The sequence below is a fragment of the Bison bison genome, unplaced genomic scaffold (assembly GCF_000754665.1).
Source record: "Bison bison bison isolate TAMUID 2011002044 unplaced genomic scaffold, Bison_UMD1.0 scf7180017846569, whole genome shotgun sequence".
Lineage (NCBI taxonomy): Eukaryota > Metazoa > Chordata > Mammalia > Artiodactyla > Bovidae > Bison > Bison bison.
This window is the reverse complement of record NW_011477142.1, coordinates 41,288-64,820: the sequence shown is the minus strand read 5'-3', so window position 1 is coordinate 64,820 and position 23,533 is coordinate 41,288. Positions and strand designations below refer to the sequence as shown.

General features: G+C 44.9%; 1 protein-coding gene across 1 annotated transcript in view; it reads right to left on the bottom strand.

The window, feature by feature from the left end:
• JAK1 (Janus kinase 1) overlaps nucleotides 1–23,533 on the bottom strand; it is a 61,368-nt gene that overhangs the window by 19,356 nt on the left and 18,479 nt on the right. Inside the window, exons 5-11 of the mRNA XM_010840162.1 lie at nucleotides 23,412–23,533; nucleotides 19,932–20,095; nucleotides 17,705–18,047; nucleotides 15,788–15,973; nucleotides 11,575–11,732; nucleotides 9,588–9,711; nucleotides 7,204–7,390 (exon numbers count right to left, since the gene is read on the bottom strand). Of these exons, the coding sequence (XP_010838464.1) occupies nucleotides 7,204–7,390; nucleotides 9,588–9,711; nucleotides 11,575–11,732; nucleotides 15,788–15,973; nucleotides 17,705–18,047; nucleotides 19,932–20,095; nucleotides 23,412–23,533 (1,284 nt within the window). The remainder of the gene's footprint in view (nucleotides 1–7,203; nucleotides 7,391–9,587; nucleotides 9,712–11,574; nucleotides 11,733–15,787; nucleotides 15,974–17,704; nucleotides 18,048–19,931; nucleotides 20,096–23,411) is intronic.

Below are 23,533 nucleotides of genomic sequence, written 5' to 3'. Positions count from 1 at the left end.
CTCACCCCAGAGTCTCGGGCTGGTAACTGCACTTGTAACTCTGCAGAGGGTGTGATACAGGGGAAAGAGCACTGTGGTTGGAGTCAGAAAACATGAGTTCAAATTCCCATGCCTCCTCTAACTATCGAAGCAATCTTGAGTAAGTATAATGGATAGCAACATACTACGGATCATTATGAAGATTAAACAACTTAAACCATGAAAGAACCTCAATGGGTGGCTGGCAAACTTAAGAATTACTCATGTGATAATAGATGACAGCAGCCATTATCATCACCATTATTATTTACTGCTACTTTTTTTTTTTAACTGCTACTCTCAGTGTAACCACTAGGGATACAAACAGTTGTGTGATTCTGAACAAGTTAGTGAATATTTCTGATTCTCAATTTCCTCATATTTATAATAGCTACAAAGAACTAACTTAAAAATGCAGATAAACTGCTTGGGACTAGTAGGTACACACCAATGTGGTGGCTCCTGCTGTAACTATTCACTCGACATGAGGGAGCGCCCATTCTGTGCTGGGGGCTGCCTCTCCCATGAATCATCGTGGTGAGACCCAGATCCTGTCTTAAGAGTTTATAATCAAGTGGAGAGACAAACACTGAGCATCACATTCAGCTCAGTGCTCCAGAAGCCTCACAAGAAGCCGTGAGGAGGGTTCAGCCCTGTTCCTGTGCTTCTCCCGCCGCAGCCGCCAGTCTCCAGCAAGGTGGCAGCCGCACCAGAGGCCTCCCAGCAAATTCCAGCAGAGAAACCACATGCCCGTCTCCAGCCTGCCGCCACCTTGCCTCCCGGGCCTGCAGTGCTCCATTTCCTCAGCCTCAGCCTGAACCCTCTAATCCCTGAACCCACTAAAGCGAAAAGGGCCTCTCATATCTGGAAGGAGAGATTATGCGAGTGAATAGGGTTCCTGGGCTCTAAGGTTAGAGTCCACCCTGAGGTTTCACAGTCAAGTGGCAGATGTGTTTTTACCTTTGCAGAGTATCTTGAAGCACAAAAACAAAGGCTGCAAGTTACACCCCCAGGCTGGCAGGAAACCCTATCTGATCAACAAGCACACAAGTCCTTCCTCTTTCACCGAGTTCAATGACAGTGCCTTGCTAGGAGACCAAAAAGCGATTCAAACATCAAGCACCCAGGCCCCTTTTTGTGCTGGTGTTGCTTCCTCTGCCCACCACGCATGGAAAGACTCACAGACACACTCTGTTAACAGACAGACTAGAGATCTCTTCAAGAAAATCAGAGATACCAAAGGAACATTTCATGCAAAGATGAGCACAATAAAGGACAGAAATAGTATGGAATAAGCAGAAGCAGAAGATATTAAGAAGAGATGGCAGGAATACACAGAAGAACTATACAAAAAAGATCTTCATGACCCAGATAACTGTGATGGTGTGATCAGTGACCTAGAGCCAGACATCCTGAAATGCGAAGTCAAGTGGGCCTTAGGAAGCATCACTGCCAACAAAGCTAGTGAAGGTGATGGAATTCCAGTTAAGATATTTAAAATCCTAAAAGATGATGTTGTTAAAGTGCTACAGTCAATATGCAAGCAAATCTGGAAAACTCAGCAGTGGCCACAGGACTGGAAAAGGTCGGTTTTCATTCCAATCCCAAAGAAAGGCAATGCCAAAGAATGCTCAAACTACTGCACAATTGCACTCATCTCACACGCTAGTAAAGTAATGCTCAAAATTCTCCAAGCCAGGCTTCAACAGTATGTGAACTGTGAACTTCCAGATGTTCAAGCTGGATTTAGAAAAGGCAGAGGAACCAGAGATCAAATTGTCAACACCTGCTGGATCATCGAAAAAGCAAGAGAGTTCCAGAAAAACATCTACTTCTGCTTTACTGACTATGCCAAAGCCTTTGAAGGTGTGGATCACAATAAACTGTGGAAAATTCTGAAAAAGATGGGAATACCAGATCACCTTACCTGCCTCTTGAGAAAATCTGTATGCAGGTCAAGAAGTAACAGAACTGGACATGGAACAACAAACTGGTTCCAAATCAGGTAAGGAGTACGTCAAGGCTGTATATTGCCACTCTGCTTATTTAACTTATATGCAGAGTACATCATGAGAAACGCTGGGCTGGAAGAAGCACAAGCCGGAATCAAGATTGCTAGGAGAAATATCAATAACTACAGATACACAAATGATACCATCCTCATGGCAGAAAGTGAAGAAGAACTAAAGAGCCTCTTGATGAAAGTAAAAGAGGAGAGTGAAAAAGTTGGCTTAAAACTCAACACTCAGAAAACTAAAATCATGGCATCCGGTCCCATCACTTCATGGCAAATAGATGGGGAAACAGTGGCTGATTTTATTTTGGGGGGGCTCCAAAATCACTGCAGATGATGACTACAGCCATGAAATTAAAAGATGCTTACTCCTTGGAAGAAAAGCTATGACCAACCTAGACAGCATATTTAAAAGCAGAGACATTTGACCAACAAAGGTCCTTCTAGTCAAAGCTATGGTTTTTCCAGTGGTCATATATGGATGGGAGAGTTGGACTATAAAGAAAGCTGAGCGCTGAAGTATTGATGCTTCTGAACTGTGGTGTTGGAGAAGACTCTTGAGAGTCCCTTGGACTGCAAGGAGATCCAACCAGTCCATCCTAAAGGAAATCAGTTCTGAATATTCATTGGAAGGACTGATGCTAAAGCTGAAACTCCAATACTCTGGCCACCTGATGTGAAGAACTGTCTCACTGGAAAAGACCCTGTTGCTGGGAAAGATTAAAGGCGGGAGGAGAAGAGGACGATAGAGGATGAGATGGTTGGATGGCATCACTGATGCAATGGACCTGAGTTTGAGTAGGCTCTGGGAGTTGGTGATGAACAGGGAAGCCTGGAGTACTGCAGTCCACGGGGTCACAAAGATTTGTACGCGACTGAGCAACTGAACCGAACTGAGAGTGTCTTTGACTACACTTGCTGGGTCCTCAGGAACAACTGTGCTGCCCTTTCCTTAAGGCCTGACTCCTCCTAAGAAAGGAATCTGACGTATGCAGGCCAGTACTGTGTGGCAGAGAAACATCAAAATAATTGGTACTCAAGGGATCTGGCACTGGAGATAGATCAGGCACTCAAAACCCCTTTGACCCTGGCCTTTAATGAGACCCACTTCACATCTCCAGATCTGTTTTCTCTCCTATCAGACGGGACACTGATCAAGTGACCGTACGTGACCTTCCAGTTCTCACATTCTAAGAGGTGATGAATCTACCAGCAGGACATCAATGACACTGTCTATGGTGCTTAAAAAAGAGCAATCACTGGGGAATGCTACCAAACATACAAAGAAAAACTTACATCGATCCTTCTCAAACTCTTTCAAAAGACTCAAGAGGAAGGAACACTCCCAAATTCGTTTTATGAAGCCACCATCTTCCTGATACTAAAACCAGACAAAGACAACAGCAAGAAAGGAAATTATAGGCCCATATCTCTAATGAATACAGACGCAAAACTCCTCAATAAAATACTAGCAAATGTAATTCAGCAACACATAAAGAGGATCACACACCATGACTGAGATAGATTCATCTCAGGGTCACAAAAATGGTTCAACAAACACAAATCAATCTATGTGATACACCACATCAACAAAAGAAAAGACAAACCACATGATCATCTCAATAGATGCAGAAAAAGCATTTGATAAAATTAAACATCCATTCAAAATGGATAGAGAGGGAACATATCTCAGTAAAACATGGAAACAACCTAAACGTCCACTGACAGATGAATGGATAAAGATGTGCAGTATAGAGAGACACACAGAAATATATACACACACACACAATGCATGTCTGACACACACACACAATGGAACATTATTCAATCATAAAAAGTATGAAATGATGCCATTTGCAGCAACATGGATGGACCCGGAGATTATCAGACTAAGTGAAGTAAGTCAGACAGAGAAAGACAAAACTGTATGATCACTTACATATGGAATGAACTTATTTCTAAAACAGAAACAGACTCACAAACACAGAAAACAAACTTATCCTTACCAAAAAGGAAATGGAGTGCACGTCAGGATAAATTAGGAATTTGAAATTAGCAGATACAAACTACTATATATAAAAATACGTAAACAAAGTCCTACTGTATACACATGGCACTATATTAAGCAGCTTGTAATAAACTATAATGGAAAAGAATCTGAAAAAATATACAGATATGTGAATCACTTTGCTGTACATCAGAAATGTAACATTGTAAATCAACAATAATTCAATTTCAAAAAAAAAGAGCAAGGGGATATATGTATACGTGTGACTGGTCCATTTTGCTATGCAGAAGCTAATACAGCATTGTAAAGCAAGTTTACCACAACAAAAATTAATAATAAAAGTGGCCGAGTTCTTCACCTCTTCTATCCATTTCACTCCGTGATCCACCCGTGACTCCTCACTGCCTGCACAATAAAGTCCAGTTCCATGGTGTGGCAAACAAAGCCTCCAATGATCCTGAGTCTGCACTAGTCGCCTCCTCCTTCCTTCTTTCTAAGTGCACTGAACATATTTAGTTCAGTTCAGTTGCTCATTTGTGTCCGACTCTGCAACCCCATGAACCGCAGCATGCCAGGCCTCCCTGTCCATCACCAACTCCCGAAGCCTACCTAACTTGTGTCCGTTGAGTCGGTGATGCCATCCAACCATCTCATCCTCTGTCGTCCCCTTCTCCTCCTGCCCTCAATCTTTCCCAGCATCATGGTCTTTTCAAATGAGTCAGCTCTTCGCATCAGGTGGCCAAAGTATTGCAGTTTCAGCTTCAACATCAGTTCTTCCAATGACCACCCAGGACTGATCTCCTTCAGAATGGACTGGTTGGATCTCCTTGCAGTCCAAGGGACTCTCAAGAGTCTTCTCCAACACCACAGTTCAAAAGCTTCAATTCTTCAGCACTTAGCTTTCTTTATAGTCCAACTCTCACATCCATACATGACCACTGGGAAAACGATAGCCTTGACTAGACGGACCTCTGTTGACAAAGTAATATCTCTGCTTTTGAATATGCTATCTAGGTTGATCATAACTTTCCTTCCAAGGAGTAAGCATCTTTCAACTCCATGGCTGCAATCACCATCTGCAGGGATTCTGGAGCCCCAAAAAATAAAGTCAGCCACTGTTTCCCCATCTATTTGCCATGAAGTGATGAGACCAGATGCCATGATTTTAGTTTTCTGAATGTTGAGCTTTAAGTTAACTTTTTCACTCTCCTCTTTCACTTTCATAAGAGGCTCTTTAGTTCTTCTTCACTTTCTGCCATAAGGGTGGTATTATCTGCATATCTGAAGTTATTGATATTTCTCCCAGCAATCTTGATTCCAGCTTGTGTTTCTTCCAGCCCAGCGTTTCTCATGATGCACTCTGCATAGAAGTTAAATAAGCAGGGTGACAATATACAGCCTTGACGGACTCCTTTTCCTATTTGGAACCAGTCTGTTGTTCCATGCCCAGTTCTAACTGTTGCTTCCTGACCTGCATACAGGTTTCTCAAGAGGCAGGTCAGGTGGTCTGGTATTCCCATCTCTTTCAGAATTCTCCACAGTTTATTGTGATCCATACAGTCAAAGGCTTTGACATAGTCAATAAAGCAGAAATAGATGTTTTTTTGGAACTCTCTTGCTTTTTCGATGATCCAGCAGATGTTGGCAATTTGATCTCTGGTTCCTCTGCCTTTTCTAAATCTATCTTGAACACCTGAAAGTTCATGGTTCACATATTGCTGAAGCCTGGCTTGGAGAATTTTGAGCATTACTTTACTAGCATGTGAAATGAGTACAATTGTGCGGTAGTTTGAACATTCTTTGGCATTGCCTTTCTTTGGAATTGGAATGAAAACTGACCTTTTCCAGTCCTGTGGCCACTGCTGAGTTTTCCAAATTTGCTGGCAAATTGAGTGCAGCACTTTCACAGCATCATCTTTCAGGATTTGAAATAGCTCAACTGGGATTCTATCACCTCCACTAGCTTTGTTCGTAGTGATGCTTCCTAAGGCCCACTTGACTTCACATTCCAGGATGTCTGGCTCTAGGTGAGTGATCACACCATCATGATTAACTCGGTCGTGAAGATCTTTTTTGTACAGTTCTTCTGCATATTCTTGCCACCTCTTCTTAATATCTTCTGCTTCTGTTAGGTCCATACCATTTCTGTCCTTTATCGAGCCCATCTTTGCATGAAATGTTCCCTTGGTATCTCTAATTTTCTTGAACAGATCTCTAGTCTTTTCCATTCTACTGTTTTCCTCTATTTCTTTGCACTGATTGCTGAGAAAGGCTTTCTTATCTCTCCTCACTTCTTTGGAACTCTCCATTCAAATGGGTATATCTTTCCTTTTCTCCTTTGCTCTTTGTTTCTCTTCTTTTCACAGCTATTTGTAAGTCCTCCTCAGACAGCCATTTTGCTTTTTGGATTTCTTTTTCTTGGGGATGGTCTCGATCCCTGTCTCCTGTACAATGTCACGAACACTTTAGCCCTCTACTGCTTTTCTGCAGTGTCTACATCTGCTTTCTGCTTTGCCCTGCACATGCGTGCTGGGAATTCCCTTAGCTAACTGGCAGCACTGTTCACTATCCAACACTCGGCTCAAGATGCACCTCCTCTGTGTAGCCATCCACACCATGTGACTCAGGGATCTTGACCGTCCTCTCCTCTGCAACCCCAGGGCTTAATATGTGTGTGTACTATGCTGATGATCATATGCTGCAGTGGCCTCATTTATCTGTAACATTTTTTTGTATTAGGCTGGAATCCCTTGGGGCACAGGGACTGCGTCGTGTGCATTTCTCTGCCTCTAACATAATCCTTGGCCCACAGAAGATGTGCCGGGACCATTTCTCAGACTGACATATAAACCACTGACAGGGGAACTCTCAGGACATTTTATCAAAAGGAAGAAAAAAAATTCTTGCTTACTAATCCTAAACATGCCTCTTTCTGCAGCTTAACTGAGACACTGAGAAAAGGTGTATGTCTTTTCTACAGAAAATGCTGACGCCCGAGGAATAGGATGTGAACCAGGGACAGACGTGTAACAAAACCCAATGAAAAACACCCAGAAGTTGTGGCGCAAGAACCACTTTCCTCAACGCGCCCAGTGCCTTTCAGTTGGCCTGGGCTCAGAGCGTGGCGAGGGGTGCAGCCTGCCTCTGGCTCGGAGGCACTGACCTCGGGGCTTGGGCTGGCAGCAGCGCTTCAGCACGAAGCTGATGTTGTCCGTGCGCAGGATCTGCTTCTTTAGGTGGCTCATGAGGTCCCCAAGGCTCGGGAAGCTGCGGTCCGAGCCATGCAGGCTGTAGCGGCCCTTCTGCACCTCGATCTGAAAGTTCTTGAACTGTTTCTGGATACCCAGCACCTGCCATTTAGGAAAATGATCAGAAAGAATTTGTTTTAAAAGGGGTCAGGCAAACCTCTCCTGGGTATGTATGATGTTAACAATAGGAGAAGCCAGGTGGAGGGCAAACAGAAGCTCCATACTATCTCTGTAACGTTTCTGTAAATCTAAAGTTATTTAGAAATGAAAAGCTTATTACATGTAAATTAAATAATATCTAATAAAGGTAAATATTATCTAATAATATATAATATTATCTAATAATAATAATATTAGAAATAATACGTAATAAGGGAGATCCAGGAGAAGGTGCTGACAAATGGGAGTTATTAATAACACCAAGGAAACAGTCTCACACAGCAATGATTTCCACAAGAGTATCACTTCACTTTGGCACTTAAAATGAACTCCATGAAAACACCGACCTCAGTACTGTGGCTACGGTTATATGGCAAGGTGCATGTAAAAAAGTAAGCACTTTATAGGGGCTTTCCTGGTGGCTCAGAGGTAAAGAATCCACCTTCAATGTGGGAGACCTGGGTTGGGAAGATCCTCTGGAGGAGGGCATGGCAATTGACTCAAGTATTCTTGCCTGGAGAATCCCCATGGACAAAAGGAGCATGGCTGGCTACAGTCTATGGGATCGCAGAGAGTCAGACACGACTAAGCATAGCACAGCAAGTACTCAATAGAGGTTAGCAAATATTATTACATATGAAATAAGTACTACAGCAAAATGTATCCAGGACTCCCTCAAACTGAGCTCTTCTAAGAACCTGTGGGGACATGGGAGACAGTTGTCTGGTCTCGTTTCCGGGTTGCATGGTGCCCCAGAGAGGAAGTACAACAGAAGCTTTCCTTCATGAGAACTTTTGTACAAAGAACACTATTTGAGTGGTTCGAATGAGGGCCAGAAAGATCTGCTTATGGTGTAAACTAAGACAAGATCTTTAACATCTTGATGCCTCAGTTTCTTCATCTGTGCAACGGGATAATGCAACCTATCTTATAGGGCTATAGTAAGGCTTAAATGAGAATATACAGATAAAGTGCTCAGCACAATGTCAGCTGAGCTGAAGCAAACAGTAGGAGTGACCCCATCTCTGATTCCAGATTTCCCCAGGTAACCTGAAAATGGGACTGAATCACTGCCATTCTCGGCACAGCCCAGGTCAATCCCACCTGCAAAGGTGGCTGGGCCGTCTCATGCTCCCACCCCTGGTAAAAACATAAAACTTCCTCCAGAGACTGACTGAATGCAGAAGAAAGGAATCCTGCCAAGGCAACAGGCCTGCCAGGCGTTGAGCCACTGCACCTGTCAGCCCCAAGGCCGCAGCATCCAGGAGCACCCCAGGCGAGCAGCAGCCCCTCGAGACTTCGCCCAGGACTCTGGCAGCACTGGGTTCCTTCCACCACTTCCTCCCCCACTCCTGACTGAGTCCAGCCCCAGGGATTGTCCTGTACTCTTCCTCCCATGTCTGAGGCCTGCAGTAACACATACGCTGACTCTCACCTTGCTGGCCCCTCCCCCACCTCAGTTCTCACAGCTCATGGTGAACCCAGTCAACACCAGTGTATTTATGTGGACTAATTCTGTAAAACTCTCTCTTTTAAAGTAGTCCATTCCTTGTATTTTTTAAAAAATTACATGAATCACAAAGCACTGTGGTTTAGTGAGGCCAAGTCAGGAATTCAGCTTCTACCTGAGCCAAAATATTAGGATTTCTCTCACATCATTCCCAGCTTCCAACCACACCTGAGTCATTAACAGAAATCTTGTTAAAATGCAGGACAGCAATTTGGTAAAATGCCTGCAGCTTCCATCTGGGGAAAACTGTGTTAGGTCAGGTTTCCAATAGGTCTTATTGGTGCTGGTTTGTACCAGTGAAGGCCACAGACAGACGGAGCTCGGGTCTGTGATAGAGCCGAGTATAAAATAAACCACTTTAAGCCCCTGGGTGCTTTGTGTGAGCTCGTTTTCTGGCCACATTCCACCTTCCAGAGCACAGAGAACCCTGCTGTGGGTCCCCTGAAGGAAGAAAGAAAGGGTCTTGAGGACCAAAGGGTCGACTGCCTGCAAGTGGGCTCCGCTGGGACAGCAGGCGGCCCGCGTCAGAACTGCGGGGGCTCCTCAGGGGCCCAGGCCTCTGACTCCCGCCCCTCACCACGCAAGCTCCTGGGTGGGCTGCGCGCGGCCCGAGCTAGCCCCCAAGCTGACCTCAGACTTTTCGAAGCAGGTGACGGTCATGAGGATGTTGTCAAAGTCGGTGCAGCTCCACCGCAGCACGTACATCCCCTCCTCGCTCCCCTCCTGCCGCAGCTTATTGATGGCATACTCCGTGCTAGGAGAGAGAGGCAGAGAGGGAGATCACACCAAACAGAAGCACGCCAAGCCCCACGGACACCCACACCCTCAGAGGCCTCAAGCCTGCTGTCCCCTTGTATTACCTGGCCTGGGTCCTATCCTCTCCTGTGTAAGATGTGAGGCAGGCTGAGGTGCTGAGAAGCCTCAAAACAGACCAGGTCTCCAAGGTCAAGAAGGGGGCTCAGCCCACTGCCCCAGGCCCTGAGCCCACCCATCCCCGACTTCCCCACACACACCGTCTCCACTCTGGCCAGAAGAGCTCCCCCAAGGCTGGGACGTGGAGCTGCCTCGATGCTGTGGTAGGGGTCCCTCCACCACCATCCCAGGCTGCACAACTGGAACGTGAGCCTCAGGATAGCAGGAATTTGGGGCTGTCCTGTTCATTGCTGTATCCACAATAACCAGAGCATGCCTGGCTCATAGCAGCTTATCATATCACTTATCAATAGATAAATGAATAACTGAGAAATAAACACTGAATAAAGAAATCAACGAGAACTGAAAGGCTGTGAGTAGAAAACATGCTTGTCCGACACTCCTGTGTCCCCAGGACGGAAGAGTCTCGCACACAGGATGCAGTGAACAAACAGCTGCTCAATAAATCCACACGTGAGGTTACTACATGCAGTGAGTTCTGCTCAATGAGGCTGGTAAGGGGGCTGTGTGGTCAATCTGTGTTAGAAGGGCACCAAGGGCTCCAAGTCATCGGGTGATAAGCGCAGGCAGACAGAATCAAAGTACATAAACTGAACGTGGCAGGAGGCAATAAACGTCACTGAAAACAAATAAAGCAGACTGAAGGAGTCAGGGAGGGTCGGGTACAGAGGGGGAAGAGGTGTCATTATTTTATATAAGGTGGTCAGGGAAGACTTCACCAATAAGGTGACATGTGAGTGACCCTAAAGGAAGTGGTGGGTGTATGGACTCGGGAGGGAGGGCTTTCCAATCTAAGGGGAGAAGCAGGTGCCACAGCCCTGACGCTTAACTATAGTTAGATATCTGAGGGCCATGCTTTATTATAAAGCTCAGCCCTTGCTCTGCAATTCTGTGTGTGTGAGAGCCTCTCCATGCTGGGACCATACCACTGACAAACTGCCGGTCCACAAGGCACCCAGGATCGGGAAGAAGGTGGGGACCGCTTCGTGCAAAAGGTGGCTGAAGAGGTGCTTCCACAGATACACTGTGGTCTGGAAGAGACTCAGAAGAAACCTAGCAGCTGTGTTCCTTTTCCTGAAGGACGGTCATGGATAAGAGGAAGTTGAATTCCTACCGTTCCAAACTGCAGAACTCAGATGAGTAGACAGAACCTACAAGGAGGCAGACCTCAACTCCCCATCAGAAGGGTGAGCAAGTCTGCAGAGCTCCAAGCTTCTTGCTGCCTTGTGAAGCACTAGGGGCGCCATCACCAGAGGTGTCTGAGATACAGGTGGGACGAGACACCCAGCAAAGCCCTTCCAGCACTGAGGCTTGGTCACCCTCACTGTGCATCTGGCACCGGAGGACAAGCCCACTCGGGATTCTGTTTCTCACTACACCATCTGCTGAGGAGATCTATGTGCTATCTTTCTCGCATCACCCAGAGCGTTTAGCACAGCAAGGAGTTAGGATGTATAGCGCTTCTGGGTCAGCTATGGAGAGGTAAGGGGTTCAACTGTGAGGACACCCACATAACGGAGAAGAGGTGACGGGAAGGCCTGGCCAGGATGGCAGGGACAGTCAAGGGCACCAAGGAAGTGCTCAGCCTAATGCTTGATGACACCCATGCCTGAGAAGGCCACCCTCCCCTTCATCTCTTTGTTCTTTTCACACCAAAGATAACTGGAAAAGTTATCGAACCAACCAGATTGGACCATGACAGCCATTCTGTATGTTGTGGACGATCAATGGGGGAGCCACGTCAGTGCAGAGGTAGTGATGGGCGTCTGCCGTGAGCCGGAAGTAGCCATCGACCAGGGACACGAAGGACAAGGCCTCCTCGTGGGAAGAGAGCTTCAGTTCCTGCAAGAGAGCAGAAATGCCCATGGTTACATCACACGCCTGCCATCTCAAGCAGCAGCTGACTCTCTGGGCAGGTACACAGTGAGAAGATATTCATGTTCAACATAATGGAGGATGCATGACCCCGCAGGGAAGCTCCTTCTGTTGACAGTAACTGCACCCTTGCATTTATAAACAATTCTGACTGTTCACCACACTCTTTTATCTATTACCTCAAACCTTTTTTTGGATGAAGAATAGTGTATATAGGGGGAGCAGGGGACAGGCAGCTGTGTGGGAGACATGAGACCATGGAGAAGCTGCCCCTGGGACCAGATGGAAGAGGAAGGCTGATTCAAGGTGGCAACAACATAAAAGAGTGGAGGCGGGAAGAACAGAGAGTGTGCAGGTGGTACCCTGGTCCTGGCACTACACATTATTCCTGCTTATAGAAAAAGAAAGAGGCACAGGTGCTTTATCCCATCCAGAGCCGGCTCAGAGGGTGAAACTCTGGATTTTAATTCAGGAACGGTCCCAGACACAATGATGAGGTTGTGAGATTAGGGAACTCTGAGGGTCTGGAGGAGGCCCAGTATTACTCACAGCGGGAGAGGCAAAGGCAAGAGAGAAGAGGAGGAGGGAGGGAGTTTTCATGGAAGGAAGAAAAATGCTCCGAGGTAAAGACAGGTGAGGTTTTTGTCTTAATCCTATAACCCTGAGCAGAGATGAGCATTTATTTGAGTTGGAACTGTGGGGTCAACCAGGAACATCTGATGAAGGAAGGTATATAAAGCCGTGATTTAGAGCTTTGGCTCACAAAAATACTAACATTAACACACACTGGAGCCTTAAGAGAAGGGCAAAACGACACTGGAGTATAACACTCTTTCCATAACAATGGAGAAAGAAAAGCCTGGTGGCAGAGAAAAGCAGAGACGAGACCGATGAAGGGGTGCGGGCAGAGGGATATAAGCAACCAGCAGAATGGAGGTAAAGGGCTTATAATGAGAGTTAGCTATGATGCCAAAGGAAAGCTGCTTTGGGGCTGTGAGCCAAGGAGGCCAAGAGAGGGCAGGACTACCATAGGGATCGTGATCAGGAAGGAGGCTCTGTGCTAAGTGGGTTTCCTTTAAGGTATGACCCAGCATCTCCCTGCAGAGCCCCAAAGAGCAAAGGCAAGACAGTCTGGCTTGGGTAGCCCTTCACCCAACTACATACAAATGAAACCAAGTAAGTGTTTAAGTTCTCTGAAAGCAGAAGTCTGAATAGAAAGGGGAGATGTCAAGAAGATGCAGACAGAAGAGATAAATCAAGATATGATCTGATAACATGGTCGCATCATGCTTTCCTGAAAGCGGCAACCAAAATACAGCTTGGAAATCCCATGGCTGGGAAGGGATGGGGGATGAGATAAATGAGAAAAAGCATTACACAGGGTTAACCCACCAGCTTCAGGAGCCAGTTTATCTGGGTTCAAACCTCAGTGTTTCTATGTATATTTAAGCATATGTAATCATCATTTTTTGTCAAAAATTATCAAATATCAGCAATTTCAAATGATTTAATGTCACAGTTGTATGACCTTGGCTGTTATTTAGCTTTTTTGTGCCTCAGATTCCTCCTTCGTAAAATGGGAATAATAAAATACCCACTTCATACAGTCAATAAGAAAATGAAAAGAGTTCGTATTTGCAAAGTCTTTACAACAGGAAGTACCTGGCGCATAGCAGGCCTCGTATTTGTAAAAGAAAAAGTAACGAGGAGATCAAGTAAGGGTTTTTTCTCGCCTCCCCCAGCCCCACAAGCACTGCAGCTTGGCACAGAGCCGCCAGCCTGGGTGGGCCCGGGTGGCCAGGGTGAGCCCTGGCCTAGACGACAGGCGCGCCATCTGGGTGCTGCCCTTGACTGTCAGCTAGGACAGGACAGGGAAGGCTCTCAAAGCCTGCACCCACTGGCTGCCGTTCCTTCTTCTCGGCCATGTCTCCAGGGTTTGCCCATGTTGGAACAGCCAGACCACAGATGTGCCAAGCTCTCCCTCACTACGGAGTCTGCGAGGGAGAGGACACCTTGGAGCCCAAATCAGTACAGGCTGGAGCTGACCCTGTGCAAGTTTCTACAGCTCTCCTGAAGTCTCAGACTGCCCACTGGAAGTGCAGCTGAAATCCTGACAATATGACTTTATGTCTATAACATTCTGAATGCTGCTGATGCTACTGCTAAGTCACTTCAGTCATGTCTGACTCTGTGCGACCCTACGGACAGCAGCCCACCAGGCCCCTCTGTCCACAGGATTCTCCAGGCAATAATACTGGAATGGGTTGCCATTTTCTTCTCCAAATATGCTGAATAAATAGCATTTATTTCTGTTTTCTCCCTCTTGCCATTTTCCATGTTTCCACTAACATCTATCTGGGCTCTTCTTTGTCTTCCATCACATTTTTACTACAGTTTTCTTAGGCAATCAATGTATCTTTATTTTGAAAAAAGGGAGGATAGGGAGAATTAAAAGTTAAAATCACTCATAATACCATCATAAACAAATAGTTGTTAATATTTGATTATTTTCCTAACAGCATGTGCATGCTTTAAACTTTTTAAAACAAAATTGGTTCCATTAAGTTTCATATTCTGCTTTTTTCCATTTATGAAGCATTCTTCCAGATTTTTAAAAATTCAGCAATTTGTTTACCTAATATTCTACTTCTCAGATGAGTTGTATTTTATTTTCTCGTTTTCCTATAATCATATGTGCAGGTTAGTTTCAGCATTTTTGACACAGTAACTGCTGCTGGGATAAACATTCTCACTCATCGCCCACTGCCTGCATCTCACTGTTTCTGAAAGACAGATCCTCATTTCCTGAATGGAGGGATATGTAGATATTTTCAAGCCTTTTAATACATGTTATCTTGGACAGCGAGGAGATCAAACTAGTCAATCCTAAACGAAATCAACACTGGATATTCACTGGAAGGACTGATGCTGAAGCTCCAAAACTTTGGCTACCTGATGAGAAGAGCTGACTCACTGGAAAAGACCCTGATGCTGGGAGAAGACTGAGGGCAGGAGGAGAAGGCTGATGAGATGGCTGGATGGCACCGACTCAATGGACATGAGTCTGAGCAAACCCTGGGAGACAGTGAAGAACAGAGAAGCATGACATGCTGCAGTCCACCGGGTTGCGAAGAGCTGGAGGCGACTAAGCGACTAAACATAACAAATCAAACTGCTTTCCCAAAAGGTATACCCAAAAGACTAATTACTCTAGATAGAAAAGGATGACCACTTGTCCTAAACTGCATCACCAGATTCTTTCCCAGCACTGAGTGTTAGGATTTTGACACAGTAAAATCTGCCAATTTCAGGCAAAACACGGTACTTCCCTAGGTGACCACCTCTACTGCACGGAGCACTGTGTCTCACCATCCTGTCCTTTCCACGAGCAGTCAGCCGTGACTTCCCTGACACAAACATGTTTGTTTTGGCTGGGCTCCCACTTCCCCTGCCAAACTGGCCTGCCTGTCTAGATCATGTCCTCAAGTGATACCAGAAAAGAGGAAGTGAAGTTGAATACTCCTTCCTCTGTCCGAGAGTCACTTGGGTGTGCCTGACACCATGACGAGGACTGTCACTGTGGCCACAGCCACCGGCCCAACAGTCCACTCAAGTGCAAAGCGGGGCTTCCCACCGACCTCATCCCAGGTGACCCACCCAACTCAGCAGGGGGGCCGTGCAGGAGCCCTTGGGAGAAAATGCTAACCCTCACTCACCAAATTTTTTTTCAAATCCACTAATTTTTGTGAACTGAATATTGATACTGAAATATCTTTGGGAGGATAACAAATCCTGTTTTCATTTGAAGAACAAAGAAAGGCACTAGAACGCACTCAGGTAACTTAAACACAGACACTGATAATGTCAATGTCAGCAACAGGGACTTTCTGGCTTAAATAAGATGATCACAAGATTTTCTCTTGGGGACAGGAACCTTGAAGAGCACGTGCTGCATAACTGTCCTCAGCAAAGTCCCCTCCCAGCACCAAACCCCGGCCGAATCACTTCTGGAGGAAACTTACCATTTTTTTGTTGTCCTGCTTATTAATGCTGACCACAGACTCCTTGATTACAATGTGAGTGATCTCAGGGAAGTAAGAAAAATTGTTCCACTCTTCTCGGATTTTGTTTTTTTCCTCATCCTTCTTGTGTTTATTTTCCAGTTTTTTCCGTTTCAGTTTGTTTTTTTCCTTTTCAACAGGAACAATCTGATAAAATGCATAAGCGACAGGGTGAAGCCAGCTTTCTCATTTTCTCCTGGCATTTCTCATTTTCTCCTGGCAAAAGAACATAGGGCCTTGCAGCCAAGCAAGAGAAAGCCAGAGTGCCTGGACTGATGGAGGAACTGGGAGAGCCAGCACCCATGGGCTTATTCAGGTCCCACCAGGGATTCTTAGGACCCTACCCCTGGAAAAGACCTTAAAGGACACACTGACTAAACTCTTAACATAATCTGTAATGTACAAGCAAATTCAGGAACGGAAATAACTGCCCGCTAGACGTACATCTACAATCAGGTCCCCCCAGCTGAGCATGGGCTTTCTCCTTTTAGAATCTACCACTGACTATCTTGACTAGACAGCCATAATCAAGTTGGAATTTTCAAGGGCAGGTATGAATCCCATGCTTGGATAACTTGGGGAGTCATACGTGTCTGTACAAGCTTACATATTTTGTGTAGCAGAGTCTTGGAGACTAGAGATCTGGATAAGATCCTGACTCTGCCAGTTATTTAACTAGTTAGGTCATCTTTTTGAGCCTGCATTTACCCATCCATAAAACAGAGATCTTATGTATTCACAGGGTTCTTAGAGCAGAAGGTAGGTTCTTAATAATAGTACCCATACTACACAGAAAGTGCTTGTTAAGTGTTTGGCATTATTTTAGCATGAGAATAAAACAGGAGTAGAAAGTAAATTTCACCTTTACATCAATAGTAGAAGAAGAAGAAGTGAAGCCGCTCAGTCGTGTCCGACTCTTTGTGACCCCATGGACTGTAGCCTATAAGGCTCCTCTGTCCATGGAATTTTCCAGGCAAGAGTAGTGGAGTGGGTTGCCATTTCCTTCTCCAGGGGATCTTTCCGACCCAAGGATCGAACCTGGGTGTCCCACATTGCAGGCAGACGCTTTACTGTCTGAGCCACCAGGGAAGCCCAAATAATGATGATAGCAGCTATAATTATTTATTGAGCATTTATTATACACCATTTATTATTACATAAGTCTTTGCTAAATGACAGTTTTCTCAACAACACTATAAGGTAGTACAGTAAGTGTTACCTTTTTATAGATGAATAATGAATATGTGACTATATATGAAGTAACCCTCCCAAGGCCATGTAAATATAAACAGTGGAGCTAGGATGTGAACCAGGTCTATTTAGCTTTAAAACCCATGCTTTTAAACCACTCTGGTCTATTGCCTCATTCAATAAACACTTCAAAAAGAAGTTCCAAATTGCAAGAAAAATTACCCTATTTCATGGAGCCAAAGACCTAAAATCAATTCTTGGCACAATCACTTATTAGTTAATTACGACCTTGGGCAAATTTCTTAGCTTGTCTGTACCTCTTTCTGTTCATCTATAAAGTAGGGGAAATGGTAGTATCTCTCATAAATTTAAAGAATAAGTGAGTTAATCCATGAAAATTACTTAGAAAAGTACTTGGTACATGGTAAACACTTGGTAAATGTCTGCTATTACTATATTATTACATATTGCAATATGCTACATTTCTCTATTTCCCTACAGAACTCAATATTTATTTAGATCTACTGCTACATGGACACAATAAAAGATGAATGATACACTCTCTCTAGCCCATGAAACAAACTCAGCTGACAGGCGTGATGAACATGCAAAGAAATAATACCAACAGAATACACAGAACACACCACGTGACACAGGATGTTCTAACCAGCCCCTGTCGGCACTTACATGTGGTTTCTGTCTCCACTGGATTCCAAGATTTCCAGTCACCATCACTTCATAGCAGAGAACATTTCCACTATCATTTGGATGGAACCGATTCATCTCATTTTCTGATGAAATCAGTAGCATGGAAGTCTCAAATATTTCAGCACCATAATGTTTTGTCAAAGTTTCCAAGGTAGCCAGGTATTTCACCTTCAGGTCGTGCGTGGACACGCTGCTGTCACAAATGGTCTTGTTGTTAAACTCCTTTAGAAAATCCTTGAAAACATTATTTATCCGCATCCTGGTGAGAAGGTTCCTCTGTCTGATGGACTTATTCAATGTTTCTGGAATATATCGCTTGTAGCTAAAAGAAAGTTTGAAAGAAAAAAATCTCTTTTTTATGTATAGGTTAGCAGAATAGCTCAGAAACAAACGTAAGCCCGTAACCCTTCCTTCTCTGTGTTGCCAAACGAGAAAGGTTCTACTCCCAGAGGTCTTGGGAGTAAAACTCAGGATGACAATCATAGGGAGATGGAGGTGAAGAGGGACTGAAAGAAGAGAGACAAGTACCTGTTCCATAGATTTTACTGAAATGGAAATTCCTACAGGAATCATCAGATTTTCTGGGTCACAAAAGCAGGCAGCAAAATGGCAGCTTTGTGTTTTTGTTTGCTAACGTCACTGTTCCTTCCCACGTACACTGCGTTCACATGAACACACTGTTGCTAAGGTTCAGCCAGAACCTCAGCGGTTAGAAAGCCACCTGGAAGGTGTCAAGAGTGATGGCAGATGCTTCACACGTTCTACTTGCACATCTATTCGACAGTTTTTCTATAAAGATCACAGGTTGCCTTTATAAGAAATAGGAAAAACACATAAAAGCTAATCAAATACAAAAGACCTAGTGTTTGCTGTGTGCAAATGTCCCAGATACATTAAATGGATCAACAGATAAAGTGAAAGATTAGTTAACCATCCAGGTGCTAATGAGAGAGTATCTATGACTAAGAATCACAGCAAATGGATACACTGTGAGAACAAGACCCAGCTTTAAGAGGGGTACGAACACCCGAGAAAAAAGAGAGCAAGTCTGCTGGCGGTAAAACAAGTGGGGAGACTCAGCCTGAGAAAGCACCCAGCACAGGGGAATCCCTGCCGCACTGATAGTTTCACAACAGCGGAAAACTGTGGAGCTTGAAATTTGTCCCCAACAAATACTGTAACTTCTTTTTTAGATTAATGTAACGGAGGGGAAGGTCAGAGGAGAGCTATTTTTAACTTTAGCCTCATGCAAAAATACAGAGATCCCCAGAGCAAGCGCCACAGAAACAGGAGAAAACAGCACAGCATGTGTCTCACCAGTCCCTGCATTTCTGAGGAGCACCTTGTGATCTGCTCCAGACTCTGGGCAAGGGCAGGGAGACACAAGATGTAGCCTTACGAGAAGGCGCATGCCACCTATCACAAATAACACTGCTAGAAATAATCCCCTCTTAAAGTGACTGTCTTGGGACAGACATAATAGTGCATTGATTTAAAAAGTATATTTCCAGATATACATAATAGTGCATTGATTTAAAAAGTATATTTCCAGACTTCCCTGGTGGTCCAATGGTTAAGACTGTGTTTACACTGCAGAGAGCATCAGTTTGACCCTGGCTGGAGAACTAAGATTTCCCCCATGATGGGTGGGTGGCCAAAAAAATAAAATAAAAATTATATTAGTATTTCATAGATAGGTGGAAGTTATACAGATTGAATATTCCTTCAGAAGGACTTGCTTGCAAATGATAATTTTTAAGTAAATATAATTTTCTTAAGGTAACAGTTGATCGTGCTTCACATTGGAATTAACAGCTCTCCAGTAAACCAGTACAGGCTGGAAATGATAGCAGCTGCATTAGAGCTACATCAAGAAGGATTTTAGGACAGATCCAGCACAAAAGGAAAAAGTGCAGGGACAGATGCCAATGCCCAGCATGGGCAGAGAGCAAGGGGGAGGGCATGTGGGCCACTCATTTGACTGGCGACCCAGCCCAGAACTTTCACCCTAGTACACATTTCTGAGGTCGTCAGCCAACATTCCAATTCAGGACACAATGATAATTGTACTACCTTTTATTATAAATATTCTTAAAAAAAGCTGGCTCTGCAGAAGGCAGTAGTCAGCCAACCACTGAGATGTATGAGAATGTATAAAAATAACACCATCCCCACAATCAGTTTTTCAGCCAGCAGGAAGGTTTACCTGATGTCCTTGGGGAGTTCTGGCAATTGCATCTTCTTCATCATGGCGTAGTGGGAGATGGCCAGCACGGCCATCCCAAGACACTCGTTCTCAATGTCGTGCCCATCCTGCTCCGTCTTGGGGTCTCGAATGGGAGCCAGGCATTTGACCAAATCATACTGTCCCTTTGGAACAGAGATGAGAAGAAATGAATCACCACTTAAGTTTTAAGCATCCGCCCACATTTCTGATCTTAGGAGGAAGGTTCCCCACACAGGGAAGTGCCACCCAAAATGCAGTACAGCAATGAGACTAATGAGATTTAGTTTCCCTGGCACCTCTTTCTCAACAGTTGGGTATGAAAGGGCTTGGGAAATGTTTTCCCCAGGTTAATTCATTCCTTTAAAAGTCATGAAGCCCCTCCACAGGGCTTCCCATGGAAGTGATGGTAAAAAGTAGCAGGTACTAGGCTTGGACTGCACCAGGGCATGGGAGGTGACAGCTGGCTGGGGTTTGATCATTTGTTAGCTCCACAATGAACTGAGCACCCACCTCCCTCCTGATGTAGATTTACAGAAAGGAGAAGGAATCCAGATTCTACACTGGGTTATGACCACATGTGAGTTTTTTCAACATCTGCTGTTAAAGTTTCTAATAGTGAAACGCATCCTCAAAATACAACCCCTCACTCATGGAGGTATGCCACACATTCCAAGAGTCCATGAGGGCTTCAGAAAACAAAAATGAAAACTAAAAAGCAGCGACCAATATGTACCTGTCTTGTACAGAGTAATGACAATAACATCACTGCTCAGTCCCCTTTATTAAGCCCTGCCCTGAGTGCTAGGCACTGTGCGAGGTTCCTCATTCACTATTTCATTTAATCTTTACAACAGCCCTATGAGGGGGATGCTACCACCATCAACTCTGCCTAACAGATGAGGAATCTAAGGCACCAAAAGGTTAAATAACATCACTCACTCAGTTGGTAATTATTGACTAACAAGAACTAATTATGGGCCAGATATTCAAGGTGCTAGCAGCAGACCAAACCACATCCCTGATCTCATGGAGACTCCAGAAAAGAAAGAAGAACAAATGGAAATACATAACCTCAAGTAGTTACCAAAACCAAAGACAAGTATAAAGACATAGCCCTGTGGGCACCGAGGACCTCATGAGTGTGTGCGTGTGGTGAGGGGTGGAGAGCAATGGGTATCAGACCAGATGTGACTACAGGGCTGCGGCTCTGCAACACGGAGCCACAGTCACACTCGGTCTCTTCTCACCGACTGCAAGTGGACCAAGCTCTCAGGAAGGGACTGTTAGCCTTTCTCCAGCTTGGAAAGAGGCAGACATGAAGTCTGGGGTGGTGGTCCTACATCAGGAAGACACTCGCTTTCCCTGAAGCAACTTTAATGGGTTTTGGATGAAGGGTTCTCACCGCTGCCGTTCTCCTTTTTTCAAGGCAGGACTGCTGGTTTCTGTCAGTGAGAATAGGACACTGACTGCTTCTATAAATTACTTAGGACCAACAACAATCATCTCTGCCAGCAGTGTGTGTGAAAGAGAACAAAATTCGAAACTGTTTCATCTGGCTGTGATTTTCTGTAAACATCACTGTACAACTACCTCAAGTAATTCATTCCCAAAGCTCTGAAATGTCAGATTCTAATGTCATACTCACTCCTGAAGTATGGGGCACTCTTTCTTTACACTTTTTCTTCCAAAAAAGTAAAAGAATCAATCTCGGACATGAATATGTGTAAAACTGGGAGGCTGGATTCAAAAAGGCCAATGTGAAAATCGCCGGTTCACTTTACTTTTTCCACACAGTATCTGCCCAGGGCTGTGCTGTTTCACTTCTCTGCAGTCTCTGAGGCCACTCCTCAGATATGTTATGGAAAGTGCAATCAATAACTAAAGCTGTATAGCAGATGACGACTGTGACACAAAACCCAAATGTGAAACACTACATCCTAAGGAAATAATAAGGAGAACACATATTCAGAAATATATTTGAGGCTGTTTTGTAACAGTGATAGTGTAACAGGGGGACAAAAAACCAAAAACGTTTAGAAACAATGATTAGTTAAATGAAGGCTGGCTTTTCCTCTGGATTCCAGTATCATACTCAACTTCCTACCAGGAATCTCCACTTGCATATCTCACAGGGATCTCTGAAAGAGAGCTCCTTGTTTCCATCCCCCCTTTTCCAACCTGCTGCATCCACTCTTTCCTATGCAGGGAATCACTCCATTATCTGTCAGACACTGCCCAAAATACAAATCTCAAAATCACCTTCGATGCTTCCACCCTCAACCTTTCACATCCAACTTCACAGCAAGTCACATCAAGTCCACCTCCAAAATTAACCGCAGACCCAGCCATTTCCCTCCAGCCCTACTGCCACAACGATGACGCTACTTGGCACCCAACGAGCAGGGAGGCCAGGGGTGCACGTAACTATTCCACAGTGCCCAGCGCCTTACAGCAGAGAATCATCCACCCCAAGTGTCAGCAGTGCTGCCTTTGAAAAACTTCGCTCCTCTCCAAAGAAATACTTTCCCTACTGCTCCCTGAGAAATGCAGACACTTTTTTATTCTTCCAAGTTCAGTACAAATGCCACCTCTTTGGAGAGACCTCTGATTATACTATTTAAATTAGCTCTCCCCATTCAAACCTCCCTCCCCACATTCCTTACAACAAAAGCTTTTTCGTTCATAGAACTTTTCACAATTCCTTGTGTATTATCTATGTATCATTTTATCTGCTTGTTTTGTTTGTCCAATTCAATTAAATATCTGGGGCTTGCAGAGACCATGTCTGTCTTGCTCACCACAGTATCTGCAGCAGCTTAGCAAGAAGTACACAGACACTCCGAATAAGATATTTTCAGATACTACGAGTGCATGGTACATATCTGCAGCCTACCAGGCTCCTCCGTCCATGGGATTTTCCAGGCAAGAGTACTGGAGTGGGGTGCCATTGCCTTCTCCAATGATAAAATCAGGAAGCACACAAATAAAAATGCTAGTTATCTCAAGTTAATATAATTCGGGTGACTTGAACTTCACTTTCTGGCTTTTCTCTAGTGTCTAACCATTCCACTCACCACCGCTATGACTCAGAGCAGCCACCTCCTTGCCCTCTGTGACTGCTGAGAAGCACCTTCATGACCAACCCTGCTCAATGACACCATCCCTCACTTAGAGCTCCCCTCTGCTCTCGGTGCAGAGGCACCACAGAGAGGAATTGAATGGGGTTGGGGGAACAAGGGATGGGGAAAGGCCCACAAGTGGATAACCAGCCCCCACTGGATGCTGAACTGCCTTCCCTTCCCCTCACCGGGAGCAAGTCCAGGCTGGCGAGAACGACCCACGGAACAGGTCATAAAGCATCTAAGCGGCCACCACGGTCGGCTGCACCAGGGAATCTGACCCCTGCCATGTCTTACCCACTCCACGAACTCCAGGCTTCCCTGGGCCCAAACGTCTTACCTGAGCAAACAGATACTCCAGCGAGCTGGCGTCAAGGAGAGGTGTTGCATCTGGAACTTTTTTTTTCTCATAGCCGTTTTTCTGCTTCTTTGGAGAATGTCGCCATACTGATTGTTCATTGT